Genomic DNA, 15,112 nt, shown 5'->3' on the forward strand with positions numbered 1-15,112 from the left:
TAATCAACAAAATATCACTAATTAACGTGTTAATTACTTTACGTCACATATTGCAATTTACGAATTGGAGCCGGTGAGTTGGCTAGGCGTATCCACTTGATACGCCCTGCAAGCTCACGGTCTGCAATTCGTAAATTGCCATACGTCCCGTAAAGTATAGCTAAGAAGTTAACTAGTGAGTTTTTAATAATGAATTGAGCATTTGTTTCGATTTCCGGTGCAAGTAACGTCCGCCTCCCTGAATAATCCAGATCAAGGACTAGAATTACGTTATCAAGCAACAGCTAGGTGATTTAAAAAAAAACGGAAAGCTTAAGAATGATCAACCCTTTTACGGCATATATCATACTAACAAAATGAGTCTACTGCCCGCTTCTCATGGTGGCGCCCTCACGTAAACGACCCAAAACCGAAACCAGAAGTTAACACAGGATACGGATATTATGATAAATTTATCCCATCCTCGTCGCCAGTTTGTTGTAGCTTCGACGGGGCGGCCGGACGAAAGGATTACGGCACGAGGCTTAAACGGCCGGGGCGCGCAGCGCCGAAAAAAAGAGCCGGACTGCTTCCGTCGGGGAGCAGACAAAAGAATGCATGTTTACAGGCGGCAACTTACAGCGTTTGGCGCTGAGTGGCGCCCTGACGTAAAGGACCCAAAACCGAAACCAGAAGTTAACACAGGACACCACAGTCATTAGCCGGACAGCTTCAGTCGGCGACCAGACAAAGAATGAACAGAATGAATGTTTATTTCTGCGGAGGCAACTTACAGGAGGCAACTTACAGCGTTTGGCGCCGAGTGGCGCCCTCACGTAGAGGACCCAAAACCGAAACCAGAAGTTAACACAGGATACCACAGTCATTATCAGCGTGAGTTTACGGCAGGGACCGCTCCTGGTGCACGAGCCCATTGCGCGTGAGAAGAGGAGGAAGAACCCCTAGGTTTCACGGGCGGCGGCTGGCTCGAGACGCTCCCGACACGCTCATCCATGGCCGCGCAGCAGAACAACTCCTGGGGATTCCTGCTGCGGGTAGCCGAGGCTACTCCCGCCGCCGAAGGACGCGCCACGACGGGTGTCGCCCCCTGGGTGGACGACACCGGTTACTTCCACTGGACACCGGGACATGAGGCTCACGGTCTGGCCTGCGGTCCCTCGGAGTCGTCAGCCGCCCAAGTGTCCTCCGAGGTAAATGGCTTCCTTATACCTATACTTACGCCGAAAGCAGTGTTTAGGTCGAACCACTAAAGTCTCTCGGTTAAGTGCGATCGCGAACTACAGCAAAATTTGTATAGTAAGTATCTGGAAAAGTTTCGGAAAAATAGATTAATTGGAGATGTCGCTACAATGCCTCAAGAGTCTTCAAAGTATGTCCCTTGAGCGTCGACCCACTTTTGCCAACGGCTTTTCCACGACTCGAAGGCTCCCCGGTAGGCGGATTCCGGAAGGTCCTTACGGCCGCACGTACAAGCTTCTTTGACAGCACTTAGGGTCCCATGGTGGTGTGTGATTTGAGGGACGATTTCACGTTTGCGAATGGGATAAACGGCAACGTCGCAATGCCGTTTATCGTCAGGTAGTCGCTGACCTTGGTTCAGATGTGGCTGGCAGCGTTGTCCCGATGCAATTTCCAATTTCCGGCGATGGCTGGCCTCACCCGGTTGACCCCTTCTCTTCAGTATTCTTAGAACTTCTAGGTAAAAAGCACCGTTGACCGTCTGCCACTCAAGTACAAATTCGTAGTGGACCAACCCCTTGGCGTCGAAGAAAACAACGAGCATGGCTTTCACTACGGATTTGCTCATTCGAGCCTCTCTTCGACGAGGTGATGCCGGAATGCGCCATTCGGAACTTTGCCGCTTCGTTTCCGGGCCGTATCGAAATATCCAAGCTTCGTCTCCCGTGATTACGCTGTCCAAAAAGCCGAGATCTTCAACTCGTTGCAGAAGGTCTTTGCAAGCAGTCACTCGCCTCTGCTTTTGCTCGTCCGACAAAACCTTCGGGACGAGTTTAGCGCAGATCTTTCGCATCGCGAAATTTTCAGTGATAACGCTGTGCACTGTCATCTTATCAACCATCTGCGACCATTCGAACACTTGAACGACGATCTGAATTCTGTACTTCACCCGCACGTTGTCGTCTGTTCGTGACGTCGACGGCTGTCGAGCGCGGGGCTCGTCCTCCAACACTCTCTCGGTCATCTTCGAAGAGCTTGTGCCACCCGAAAACTGCAGTTTGCAACATGCTTTCGTCCTTGAACACTTGGCGAATCCTTTCCGACGTCTCCGTACCTCATTTCCCCAGTGCAACACAAAATTTGATGGCGTACCGCTGTTCAGTCGTTCACTGCACTTCGCGCTTGCACCCAGTCACTCGACACGGGTGCGCTAAAGACACGATCTATAGCCTGAACGAACGCGCTAAAAACACGATCTATAGCCTGAACGAACGCTCTGAACGTGTCTGCTCCCTCCCCCTTCACCTTACTAGGGCGGAGGAAGTTGTGCTTAGGAGGCTTCGGGGCCGGGGTGGCCCTTACACCGGCTGTTGTTTCAAGGTGGAACTGGTCGCATTTACCACTGGGTGCTACGTGTCCACACTGCTCCGTTCCTGTGATGGAAGCAGATGCATACCACCTAGTATGGACATGTATTGGCTTAAAATCGGAACGCTCGCGTCTCCTACTGCAAGCCGGCCTCCGCAACAGTGTGACAACCAGCTATGACTGCTGGATACATGACAACAGATTCCACAAAACGCTGCTTCAATTCATACACAACACAGGCCTCACAGCACACATGTAATACACATATACGCACCAAGAATTATGCTTTAAGGGCAAGTTTTATCGAAAAAAATAACTATACAATTCCTTATTGGAAGGATTGTATAGAGTGCCCCAGTTAACGTTAGCCAAGCTGGTCAAAAAAAAAATTCAGTGCCCTTCCACTCTGTGAAGAAGGAAGACCAGCGCCCTGCACGGCCTATCATTGGTATTCGAACCCTTCAGATGCAATTTTCTCGTAAACTAAGTCATTTCTTGGCACAAAACAAGCGTCGCAAGGTTTCTGAAAGGGTATTCAAACCGTTCACGTCAGCTTAGTACCTGCCTTCAGTGTCCCTTTAAGATGTTTTTGGTGTTCGGTTGTCAGAACTCTGGCGACCGAACAATGTATAGGCTTATAACTGTATCTTGCACTGCGTTCTTGAATTTTTCTGTTTGTGTTCAACAGCTTGGATAACGCTAGCTGAAACACGGTATCTATACTGCCCAAACAAACGTCCCTCTCTCCCCTATAGAGAGAGGGAAGAGAGGTACCTTACTGCATACTCCCACGTTTGCACCGTGGCTCTCTCGTGACACACTACGACCTTCTCAACACGATGACAAATTGGAGAGGTCCTTAGGTCACTGTCCGCGAAGCCTTCATGATCTGGGGCACCTCCAAATTATGAGGCAACTCCTCCCCTCCAACTGCGGTTACTCGGAGAGAGTGCCTCCTAATTAAGCTTTTTACTCCTCCGACTAAACTATAACGTCAGCAAGAACAACCAGCTCCCTTAGCATCCGTCGCTAATTGTCCCGTAAACAAGGACACGCAAGACTAAATTGACACGTGACTTTCGCTCACGGAGGAAGCCACGTGCCATGGACGTTGCAGCGCGTTCCAGAGCGGCAGCGTTGCCGATAGCGCGCGCGTTGTCTCTTCGGAAAACCTTCGCTGAGCGCGGCTATATAGCGCAGCGGTGGTGTATATATAGAAATCAAAACTCACCTTGACACGATCACCGGTATATGGGTCGAGCTTTGCTAGCTTCAGTCTCTTTCCTCGAGTTTCCCCTCTCTCCATGCTTCCGGCGCACGTCGTCCGTCTGAGATTCCTGGAACCTCAGCTCAGTTTTGTTCGTACACCACCACCGCCACCCTTGACAGTTGAAAAGTTAAAACACACCTTGACACGATCACCGGTATGTGGGTCGAGTTTTGCTAGCTTCAGTCTCTTTCCTCGAGTTTTCTCCTTTCTCCATGCTTCCGGCGCACGTCGTCCGTCTGAGATTCCTGGAACCTCAGCTCAGTTTTGTTCGTACACCACCACCGCCACCCTTGACAGTTGAAAAGTTAAAACACACCTTGACACGATCACCGGTATGTGGGTCGAGTTTTGCTAGCTTCAGTCTCTTTCCTCGAGTTTTCTCCTTTCTCCATGCTTCCGGCGCACGTCGTCCGTCTGAGATTCCTGGAACCACAGCTCAGTTTTGTTCGTATACCACCACCACCGCCCCCCACTCCACACGCTTCTCCAGAGAAGTGGACGCTTGACCAGTGGCGTAGCAATAGGGGGGGGCGGGGGGCCGTGTGCCCCGGGTGCAAGGGGCCTGTGAAAGGGGGGGGGGGGTGTCATATACGTCTGAAGACACCCCTCTTTCCGCCGGCTACACCCGGGGGGGGGGGGGCGGGTGACAGAAGACCTATGGGCCCCGGGTGCCAGACGACCTAGCTACGCCACTGCGCTTGACTGTCCATTTCTTTGCCCCGCCAAGGACCGAACGAGCGGGCGTTCCCGATCCTGGGCCTGCACCGCCGTGGTCCTCGTCGGCGCCGTCCTGCTGGCCTCCACCGCGTGCATGGCGGCCAGTTCCAACTGGATGCTGCTGGCCTCGGCCGTACACGACGCGGGAACCGGAAGCGGGCTCGTCTTCGCCGCGACGACCGCCGCCACCACCACCGGCCGGGCAGCGGGCAGTCGTCGCGCAGGTGGCCTCCTGTTCCACCGCCACGCCGCCAAAGTCGACGGCCACGACCGGACGGTCACCGACCGCGGACGGGCTCAGCCGCGGTCGGCAGGCGACGTCTCCTCGGGATCGCCCGGCGCTTCCGTCGCGGCCGCAGGCAACGGCTCTGCGCAAGGTTCGGCGGCGTCTGGAAGCACACCGGTAAGCACGAACTATCGCAAGCGTTTGAAGAATGCGAGAGAGAGAGCAAGTCGAAGCGCGCTATCCGAGGGTGGGATGACGGCGCCGATATCGGCGCTGCGTTGCCGACCTAAAGGGGGAGGGTTTAGCGGTATCGGCTGGTCTCGTTTCGAACATCGTCCCTTCATGCTTGCATTCGCCCCGCCCCCTTCCCCAGTCTACAGTCTTAAGCGAAATTACAGCCTTTTGCAACACAGCGATAATCGTCACCTGTCTTGTCCGCATTTCCTTTCTTTAACGCGGCGTTGCTCATACGGAGTGCATGTAGAGTGTACCAAGCTTTATACCGCCTCCCCCCCCCCCTCCCCCTCCCCGATTGGCCATCCTGAACACGCATTTTCGAGGTTGTTCGAAACGCACGGACTGAACCCATATTTTCCGAGTGGAAATACTTCCACGCGCTTCTCGCACGTAAGCAGATCACACTTGGCAACTTCGGAGGTTGGGAAACACTCGCGAGATATTTCAATTCGATACTTGCATTATGGAGGCTAGAAGGTTATCCTTTCTAACCTCTATACTTGCATAGAGTTGTCCCAAAATGCCGGACCTGGCGTCACGGACATTTATCGTGACGTCGTAGGCAAGGGCAGAATTTGCTGACGTCACTTGGCAATAGTGTTATAGCACCCGCCGCGGTGGCTAAGCGGCTATGGCGTCGCGCTGCTAAGCACGAGGTCGCGGGGTTGGATCCCGGACGCGGTGGCCGAATTTCTATTGGGGCGAACTGCAAGAACGTCCGTGCCCGGTGAAATGGGGGCACACTGAAGATCCCCTGGTGGTCAAAATCAATCCGGAGTCTCCAACTACGGCGTGCCTCATAGTCAAGTCCTGGTTTTGGCACGTAAAAGCCAAGAATTCAATAATACTATAGGTATACGATAGTGTTAATTGCCAATGAAAAATTCCACTGCGCGCTCGCGTGTGGAAGTTGCAGCAACCGCACGGAACGCAGCGTTTCGTGACCTCATGACGCATATACATACACGACTCAGTTACCGAAACTGATTCGAAGGAACAAGTATTATAGTAAATTATTGAGGGTGTTCTGGCACTTGCCGATATTTCCTCTAAGGGGTGGTTTGGGGACTTCAAAAAAAGAAGAAAGAAACGTCGACAATGCGTATGTCAGTACTCCTCTAACGTGCACTGTTTCCGTCTGACGTTCTCCTAATCACAATACGCGACCTTAGCACTCACGCGGCCTCGATATTGGGCTTATAGGCGGGACAGGCCGATGCGTGCGGCGCCGTCTACTACACCTACTGCCCGGCTCTGCGGGACGAGTACCGGGCCTCGCCTGCGGCGTGCGTATCCAGCGGCGCCGATCACGTGGCCGTGTGCAACCGCGGCTCCAACCGGTTTGCCAGCCTCGAGGAGTGCTACCGGGCCTGCGGGCTCCTGCAAGGGCCCAACAGGGACGCCTGCTTCGAGCCGCCACTCTTCACAGCCTGCGAGAGGTACGCAAGGGAGTTAGACGATCAACCACGACGCAACTACACTCTTAAAACGGTTGCACCCTTTGGGGTGTATATTTGTCCCACAACGATTATCGTCATCTGCCTTGCTTGCGTTTCCTTTCCTGAAAACTCGGCGCTCGCTACTTTCCTGTCGAGAATGCTGCGTCACACTGATAACGCGCATGCCGTTAGTGACTGGGAAGTACCGGGCTCGCCGCGTTAGAGAAAGGAAACGCGGGCAAGGCAGACGACGGTTATCGTTGTGGGACAAGATACGCCCCAAAGGGTGTAAACTTTTCTGAGAGTGTAGTGTGGCAGTGATACACCCCAAAGGCTGTAACCGTGGCTGTAACGTTGCATAAGGGTGTACACTCAAGGAAAAGTTTGTCCCTTTGAGGTGTATATTTGCCACACAACAATAATCGTTGTCCTCGATTGCGTTTTCCTTCACTTGGTATACGAAGAGAAAATAAACGCAATAGAGGACGACAAAAGACTTAGGTGGAGCGCTGAAATCAGGAAATTCGCGGGTGCTAGTCGGAATCGGTTGACCGCAGGACAGGGGTAATTGGAGATCGTAGGGAGAGAGAGGCCTTCGTCCTGCAGTGGACATAAAACAGACTGATGATGATGATGGCATACATATTGCGCGTTCAGGCAAGACGTGACGCGCAGCTGGTGGTACTTCGACGGGCACCGCTGCGCCCAGTGGGGCTTCCCGCAGGGAGAGTGCCCAGTCAACGGGACCGGCGCGTTGCACGCCTCGCTGGAGGAGTGCCGCCACCAGTGCGAGGGCCGGCGCGGCGGTCGCAACCCGCAGTGCCGCCCCCCGGCGTCGACCACGTGCGACGAGGGGCAGCTGCGGTTCCCGTACTTCGCGCGGGTCCTGCCCAGCGGCCGAGGCCTGTGCGTGAGGGCGTCGGTGAACACGCTGCTCACGCACCGGTGCCTCGCCGGCGCCAACCGCTTCGACAGCATGGCGGCCTGCAGGGACGCCTGTTTGCGGCGGTGATCGGGGCGGCGCCCGATCTCGGAGGGCCGCGGCCGGGTCTCGGAGGCCGTGGTCGGGCGTCGAGAGCGAGTTTCGTTCGCACGTGCCAGGAGGCGCCGGCTCCGTTTGTCGCCTTCGGCGACGCTCTTTTTTCGGATGTTCTTAGAGGTGTTCATTAAAAGTATTTCACAATGTCGTGGGCCGCATGATAAATTTCGTGCGTCTATTCTTATTTTCGAATTTGCGGATTCTTTAAGAGTTCTTTTAAGAAAAATCGAAATTAAGCTTATAGCATTCACTAGCATTTATATTTCTATCTCAAATGCAACAAATTTCATTACAATCAGTTCCCGGGTTATCTCAGGAAAGAGTTTTTGCGTTTTACATGTATTTGAATATGCCGCATCAGGGTTGGGCCCGAGCTAAAGCTGCTTCTTAAAACCTCTTTTCGAGTGCAAGAGTGCGCTTTATTATGTTGATAATTTTATTGTTGTATATTTTACGACTACTGCTTCATTTTTACTACAGTAGTTAGACGCTGGCGAACACTTCCGACAAACTTGGCAGTCGTCTGCAAAGCTGTCCGGCAACGTTGTGCGGCAAGATGGCGGCGCCCTGCGTTGCTGCCATGGAGGAAGGTTGCTGCGCATTTTAAAGCGTCATAAGCGTAAACTTAGTGGCGGGCGACGGCGTCGCGCAGCGTGACCTCGTCCATGTCCTTGTTCGCAATTCTAGGTTTAAGCGAAGCGAAATAAGTCGCGGGTGATCTCAACAAGATGCGGTACGCGCAGCTCGTCATGGGTCCCGCGGGAAGCGGCAAGAGCACTTACTGCAGCACCATCGCCAAGCATTGCGAGGCCGTCGGCCGCACCGTGCACGTTGTCAACCTGGACCCGGCGGCCGAGTACTTCGACTACGACGTTTCGTTCGACATCCGGACTCTGATACACGTCGACGACGTCATGGAAGACGAGGAGCTCAGGTTCGGTCCCAACGGGGCGCTCGTGTTCTGTTTCGAGTACCTGACCGAAAACGTGGAGTGGCTCCAGGAGCAGCTCGGCGAGGACAGCGACGACTACTTCCTCTTCGACTGCCCCGGCCAGATCGAACTCTACACGCACCTGGACGTCATGAAGCGACTCATCCGAACGCTGGAGAGCTGGGAGTTCCGCGTGTGCGGCGTGTTTCTGATCGACTCGCAGTTCTTGGTCGACACGTCCAAGTTCTTCTCGGGCGTCCTGTCGGCGCTCGCCGCCATGGTCAACTTCGAGATACCGCACGTGAACGTCATCACCAAGATGGACCTGCTGAACAAGGCGGGACGCAGGAAGATCGGCCGCTTCCTCGAGCCCGACGCCAGCCTGCTGCTGGAGGACGACAGGCTGGACGAGAGGAACGCGCGGCTCTCGGAGGCCATCGCCAAGGTCGTCGAGGAGTACAGCCTCGTCAAGTTCATGCCGCTGAACATCAAGGTGGAGGAGAGCGTGGGCGATCTTCTGCTCGTCATAGACAACGCCATCCAGTACGGCGAAGACCTGGACGTTAAGACGCACGAGTTCGATCAGGCGGATCGAGACGGGGACGGTGACATGCCCTACGGTCTGGTGGATTGACGAGGCTGTATGCATAAGAAGACTGGCGCGCTCACCCTGTAACGTACTATCGGTCGCTGGTGAATGCGATTCTTCAGTGCGATTCCTTCTTGAAATCATTACATAATCATAGATATCGTATTTTCAATAAGGTGTTCAGGTGCGCTCATGTGCAACCTGCCAGCGTTACATCATGATGCCGAAACACCATCTTTTACAGCGTACGAGGTATGCACTTCAGCTGCCACTCAAACACACTTCATGAAGCAGCACATTCATTGTATCGGGAATTAAATTATGGCCTGATCTTTTGGTTCTTTTATACATAGAAGCGATACAGCTGCAACAACTGCAGATACAACTGCAGTGTTGTTTTACAGTGGACACATAGAACAATGGCTAAAAGATGCATAATGATTTGCATGCATTTGCACTATTTCCTTGCGCTCTTTTAGCCTGTGTGCTTTACATTGCTTCATTAGGCATTTTATTTCAAGGGGGCTTGCTTGGCAATGACCAACATATTTATGTGATGCTGTTAAGTATAAGCACAGCAGTATAAATAGAATTTTCATTTTGTTTTAATGTGCTGAAATTCCAATTGTCATTATTTGGCCTTTATGAAACGTGCGACATATTTTGCCTGCTACTATCCTAAAAGGTGCAATATCTTTTCACTGCAGTAGTGTTTTCTTGCAGCGATTTGTTGCATTACACTTAGAGTCTGTTCACCAAGTATCTACCATATCCATTAGCGCTTTAAGCCATGATTACACTTTGTCTTAACAGACCTATGGCACTGTAGGCTATGGTACTCCATGCCGTAGCCATACAGTTGTTGCTGTAATGTCATTAACCACCCGAAAACCTTGATAAGAGTACAGCACACAGTTTTTCACCCCTCACGAACAGTCATAAGCCTAAGTGTACAATTATGTACACCCGTGAGCAAAAGTTTACGGACCAGGGTTATGGACCAGTCCAAACTTGGAATTACAAATTGTCTAGTGCGCTTGTCAGTTTTTGTTATGCATGTTAACTACAAGGAAATTCTGTTTTTTTTTGTAACCCTGTACGTATACTTTTGCTCACGGGTGTACAACTGCAAAGGAAGGCTCCATTGTTCAGGGTATTCGGTACTGAATTTATTCCTAACATTGAACCACATTCACCGTACACAGCCTTGCACAACTGCAGTGGCATAGATTTGAGCAATAAAAATATAGAGGTATCATGCAGATGACAACTAGGGAGTGCCTTGAGGACTATGTAACAAGAGCTTGACAAGCCGCATGTTTGAGACTCTGGTTTGGGGACATGCATTTATTAAATCACACTCCTGGCTTGTTTGTACAAATACTTCACACACGGTTGTCATCTGACAGTGACTTTTGTCTGATACCAAGTTCAGGAGATGTATTCTCGGACAATCACTTTGAGCGATACTATTGCATGATGTAATGCTCAACCAGATAGTCGGCGTACGTTGCATGGCCGAGTCAATAGTATCGCCAGAAATGATCATTCCAGACTACATCCCCAGGTAGTGCCATTTATCGATGTCATCCCGAATATTAACTATGCGTGGCTTGCAAGAACGCAAGACCAAGAAAAAAATTTTTAAAAAAATAATTCTACAGTAGTGCTCTTTTTGTCTTATGAAGTCGAAACGTTCACAGTTCAATGCGGTTCCACTCTTTTAGTGAACGACACCGTCAGAGTTTTTTTCACTGATAAAGTTTGGCTTTTTTGATTCAGTATAACTGCAGGTGATGTGCAGATTCGGTGAGATAGACCTGATGAGTAGTAAAGACTTCAGTAATACGCTTATCGTGGCTGTATCCAGCCACAGTATACAGAGAAAATTTGCAGATCGAAAAGTTATGTTTAGAACATTTTTAGATTCTCGTATTTGTGCCCCTAAAAATCATGTATTATGTGACGTCTGCAGTTGAAAGCAGGTTCTACATGTGCCGCCATGGTTCTTAGTGGCGATGGCTAACTTGGCCAGAGCTAGGCTTATTATGTGTACACAAACATCCAAGTAAAGTAGGTGGAAGGATGACCACCACTCCAGCATTGAACACCATTGAACACGTCATGACAAGATCACCTCTGTGTTCACTGGTAGAGAGATGCCTTCCTTTCATTTCCTATATTAAGAACAAGAAGCTTATCATAGAGTTAACCCTCATTCATAACTGTACATTTAGATCTAAAGATGGATCTAATTCCTTGTATGCTTCCCTTGGCTTCTTTGCCTGTTAGCTTAGAAGGCTACTGACGTGACATAGCCAAGTCATCTCTCTTTTCCTTCTTTCTTTTTTTTAAATGAAGGTTTGGTACCTGTAAACCACAGAAAATATACTGTCAAACCTCACAGTGCCCTGAATAATATAACAGCTTTTCCGTAGCAAGTTTTGGTTTCATTTCCTTTCTACTGCGTTGCAACGTCATGATGACACATGTGGTCACGTAAGAGAAGGACATTGCAACCAATAGGTAGTGTCCAAAACTTGATGTCTACGGCGTGTTTCGAGCTCCTAGAATTCGTGCCGCCGCATTCAACCAGCAAAAGTATAGCTTTTTAAGATCTATATTTTAAATCCGGAGGGCACCACCCTGTAGGGTGTAGATTTGGACATCAGATGGTGTTACTAGACGCCTGCCATTGGAGTGGAGGTTCCCGTAATTCATGGTAGTCTCAGACATGGCGCTCGCAGCCGATAGTATTTCTAGTTATGGCCGAAGTGATTACTACAAGGCCAGTGCGAAACATTGCCATATGTGCTCACACTGATATGCTTCAAATGCAGTGTCTTGTCTCATACCAGAGGTTGTGCTTGAAAATCGCTCCTTTATCCCAGTTCTTAGGATCCTTGCATGACTTGCATTTAGTAATTCTTTTAGTAAGTGAACAAGCGAAGAAATGGCATATTTCAGTAGTCATAAGGAGAAGTTCTGGCCTCCTTGATGGTCGTGTCCAGACCAATAAATTGCAGTCAGTAATTGTCATACTGGACACACAAATACAAAGCAACAGTGTTTCAGTGAGCCAACAGCATGGAAAAGGACTGGGACTTGTGGAGCATCAGTCGTCTTTGTTTCCGGTTTATCAGCTAGGTTTACGTTGCTTAAGAAAGCTTGTGTCATGGCATTATCGTGGAGTCATGTTTGTTTCGTGAATGTGCGTGTGCTAGTTAACACCTTATTAAGTACACTGTGGTCAATGTATAGATGGTGTCCACAAAGCAGATGTGGCAATACTTGGGTCGTCTCGAGAAACACCTGTCCATGGTGACGTGGAAGCCCCCCTCACACTCAGATGCAAGAGTGAGCAATGTTCTCGTCTGGATGAGGTGACAAGTGGAAATGTAGAATGCGAAGTGAGCATGTGTGCTACCAGTACCACTTGGGCTGGGCTTGTCACCCGCACTTTAGGTGCACATTACCGAACCATAGGCGATCAGAATTATTAATGCGGTGGGCTTCTGGAACCCGTGGTGCACTGATGACTACGATACTGTAGCACCTTGATGCATTGCTGGATATTCCCACAAGAAATTTCAAGGTGCGTGAAGCGTTCAAAGGCATCTTGGAACCATGCTAGCTTTACATATCTACTAAATGAAAGAATCCATGCATGGAAAAACGCATTACAGAAGAACAGAACTGGCATAATGTAACGATTCTATTTCAATTCTTTTCCTTTTTGCATCTAATCAGTGCGTAACAATGGCTCTTTGCGTATGCTATCACCACTATATGCGGGCTGAGAATGGGGGATGTTAAGGAAACATATAGAATTAAGCTAAGAGACTCCTTACACTATATTGGGCTAGAATGTTGAGTTTCATTATTTAGGCGTTTCAGGGTTGCATAGAAAAGGTGGTCTTCGCAGCTTGGCTAGCAACCGAGCATACATTCCTGGGCTCTCACATGGCAACACCTAGTGTCCCATGGAAGTGCCAGGACGACGACGACTACAAAATAAATGTTGTGGAAGCTCTTTTAGATGTTGCTCCTGCCATAGGCAGACACAAGTTTATTGTAATCAGGTACTTTTTGGCTTTGATGGTAAATGAGAATGGCTTGTGACACTTGAGTATGCCAGCCCAGATTTGTTCATACTGCTTATGACATAGTGTTCTCGATTCACAAGTCTCACAGCAGCATGGAAGTTGAACTGCAAAAAAAAAAAGAAGAAACATTCAAGCAAATTAAAGATAGAAATGTGTGCAGGCATCTCCAGAGCACATGATCCGACACCACCTATACCATCCTTCCATTCCAGCTGCCATCCTTCCAGTCAAATCAAGCCCCCCCCCCCAAAAGAAACAGAAAACAGCCACGTCATAAAAAATATCACTGCATTAATCATTGTCTTGTAGGATCCGTAGGATCCAGTAGGTTCTGTGCCCATGTGCACGGCGTCGCTCAAAGTGCAGTGGTCTAGTTACATGGATGTTGAATTATGCGCAGTAGGAAAAAAAAAAGCCAGTATAACCTACTTTACAACTCTCCAAGTTCTGCCTGTCGTTTTCTTGAGGTGCAATCAATGCGGAATGTGTAATGGCCACAAGAGGGCTCATTTCTCGTGCAATAATATTATACTGCTTTAATATGTTTAAAGACACTACAGTTGAGGCAGAAAAGAAAGCTACGTTTTGGTACGCATGAAACTGACCATTCACTGAAATTTGTAGATTTCGCAATGTTGCAATGCTGTGGGCAATATGCTTTATATAGCTGCAACTGGAACTATCTGTGCCACAGAGCGTAAACTTTACTTTCAAACCAATGAGATTCGAGTCGGGCGTCTATTTAGTGAGTCTGGGCACCCACTGCGGACGTGGTTCCAAGACCTTGTCTCGAAGCGGCTTCCTCGGCTCACTGGACGACCCAGAGTTGTGCTGTCAGGTTTGAGCTGATCAGTGCGGACAAATGGAAATTTTTCGTGTAACGGCGAAAAAAATATTGGTTGTCGTTATAACTTTGTTCCGTGGAGTAAGTGGCTGTGCTGTGGGTTGGTCCAAATATATTTGAGCGGTCCCAAGATGCTGGGCTTTGAAAAATTTTCTAGGTGTCAACTTCACTGCGAGAAACGGTGGTGTCGTCTGTCACCACTGAAGTGAAATGTGCCTTTTACCATAGCACTGACAGATGACACCATCTAGGCATTTCTTTAGTGACGTCACTACAGAAAACACCCGCTTCATATTTAATTCAGACAAAATAGACAAGTAGCGCGCAAACATGCTATTAAACTAAACCCATCATGAAATCCTAGCTCAGAGCAAAATTTTTGTGTAAATGAGGAGTTAGTTTAGCTGAAAAATTTGTGTAACATGGTCTCCAATTTAGGCTACACTCAGTGTTACAACTGAACCTCAACATAACAAACATGGCTATAATGGAGTAAACAGAATTGTTCTCGCCAGCAGCACGAAACGATTATAAGCACATAACAAATGTAGCATACATATATATATATAATTAAACTATCTTCTCGATGGACGCAACTTCATTTTGATGATATCTGACTGTACTGGCATTTGCTGTGCTGCTGGTTGCTCACATTGTTGCCGAAGATCTCGATGAATGCGTTGCAATCGAGGATGTCTATAACTTTCCAGAATGAATGGAAGAATAGCACGCGTTCTCATTTGAAGTTCAGCACATCGGACACAGGGTAGTTGTAACGAAGCACTGCACACTGTGCTCTCGGTCAGCCGTTGGCATTTTACAACATCATACGTTCAGCATACTTAAGTGCTTCTAGCTCCAATAGACGATCGTCGTACTTCTGAATTCCCATCTTGCATCACACGTCTTTGCTGCTCTCATCCAACCCATCTCATTCCATTAACGGCCGACTTTACCAGATGCGAACACACTACTCTGGCCATGAGGTGCTGGATGTGACCATGATGCGACTTGTGTGTAACATGCCGAGGCCGAGTGCATACCAGGCTGCCTCCTGCACCAACATCTTGACGGCTTTCGGCATCTTGACACTGTGTTGCCAATGAGCTTGGGTGTTCGTTATGCAAGAGTCTGGAGATTCATCCATGACTGTGCTCAGCTCTTTAT

General features: G+C 49.4%; 2 protein-coding genes and 1 long non-coding RNA gene across 3 annotated transcripts in view; 2 read left to right on the plus strand and 1 right to left on the minus strand.

Moving 5' to 3' along the window:
* The window catches only part of LOC135920102 (uncharacterized), a 49,915-nt gene extending 45,388 nt beyond the window's left edge, over window positions 1–4,527 (minus strand). The window contains exon 1 of the long non-coding RNA XR_010570175.1: window positions 3,779–4,527. This is a non-coding gene — a long non-coding RNA (uncharacterized lncRNA). The remainder of the gene's footprint in view (window positions 1–3,778) is intronic.
* Window positions 930–7,623, plus strand: LOC135920098 (uncharacterized). The gene is made up of 4 exons (XM_065454163.1): window positions 930–1,190; window positions 4,545–4,937; window positions 6,201–6,436; window positions 7,094–7,623. The coding sequence occupies exons 1-4, from the start codon at window positions 993–995 to the stop codon at window positions 7,446–7,448; spliced, it is 1,182 nt and encodes a 393-aa protein (XP_065310235.1). The 5' UTR covers window positions 930–992; the 3' UTR covers window positions 7,449–7,623.
* Window positions 7,624–8,006: 383 nt separating this feature from the next.
* Window positions 8,007–10,376, plus strand: LOC135920107 (GPN-loop GTPase 3). The gene has a single exon (XM_065454174.1). The coding sequence runs from the start codon at window positions 8,204–8,206 to the stop codon at window positions 9,038–9,040; it is 837 nt and encodes a 278-aa protein (XP_065310246.1). The 5' UTR covers window positions 8,007–8,203; the 3' UTR covers window positions 9,041–10,376.
* The last annotated feature ends 4,736 nt before the right edge of the window (window positions 10,377–15,112 follow it).

The sequence above is a fragment of the Dermacentor albipictus genome, chromosome 8 (assembly GCF_038994185.2).
Source record: "Dermacentor albipictus isolate Rhodes 1998 colony chromosome 8, USDA_Dalb.pri_finalv2, whole genome shotgun sequence".
Taxonomy (NCBI): Eukaryota; Metazoa; Arthropoda; class Arachnida; order Ixodida; family Ixodidae; genus Dermacentor; species Dermacentor albipictus.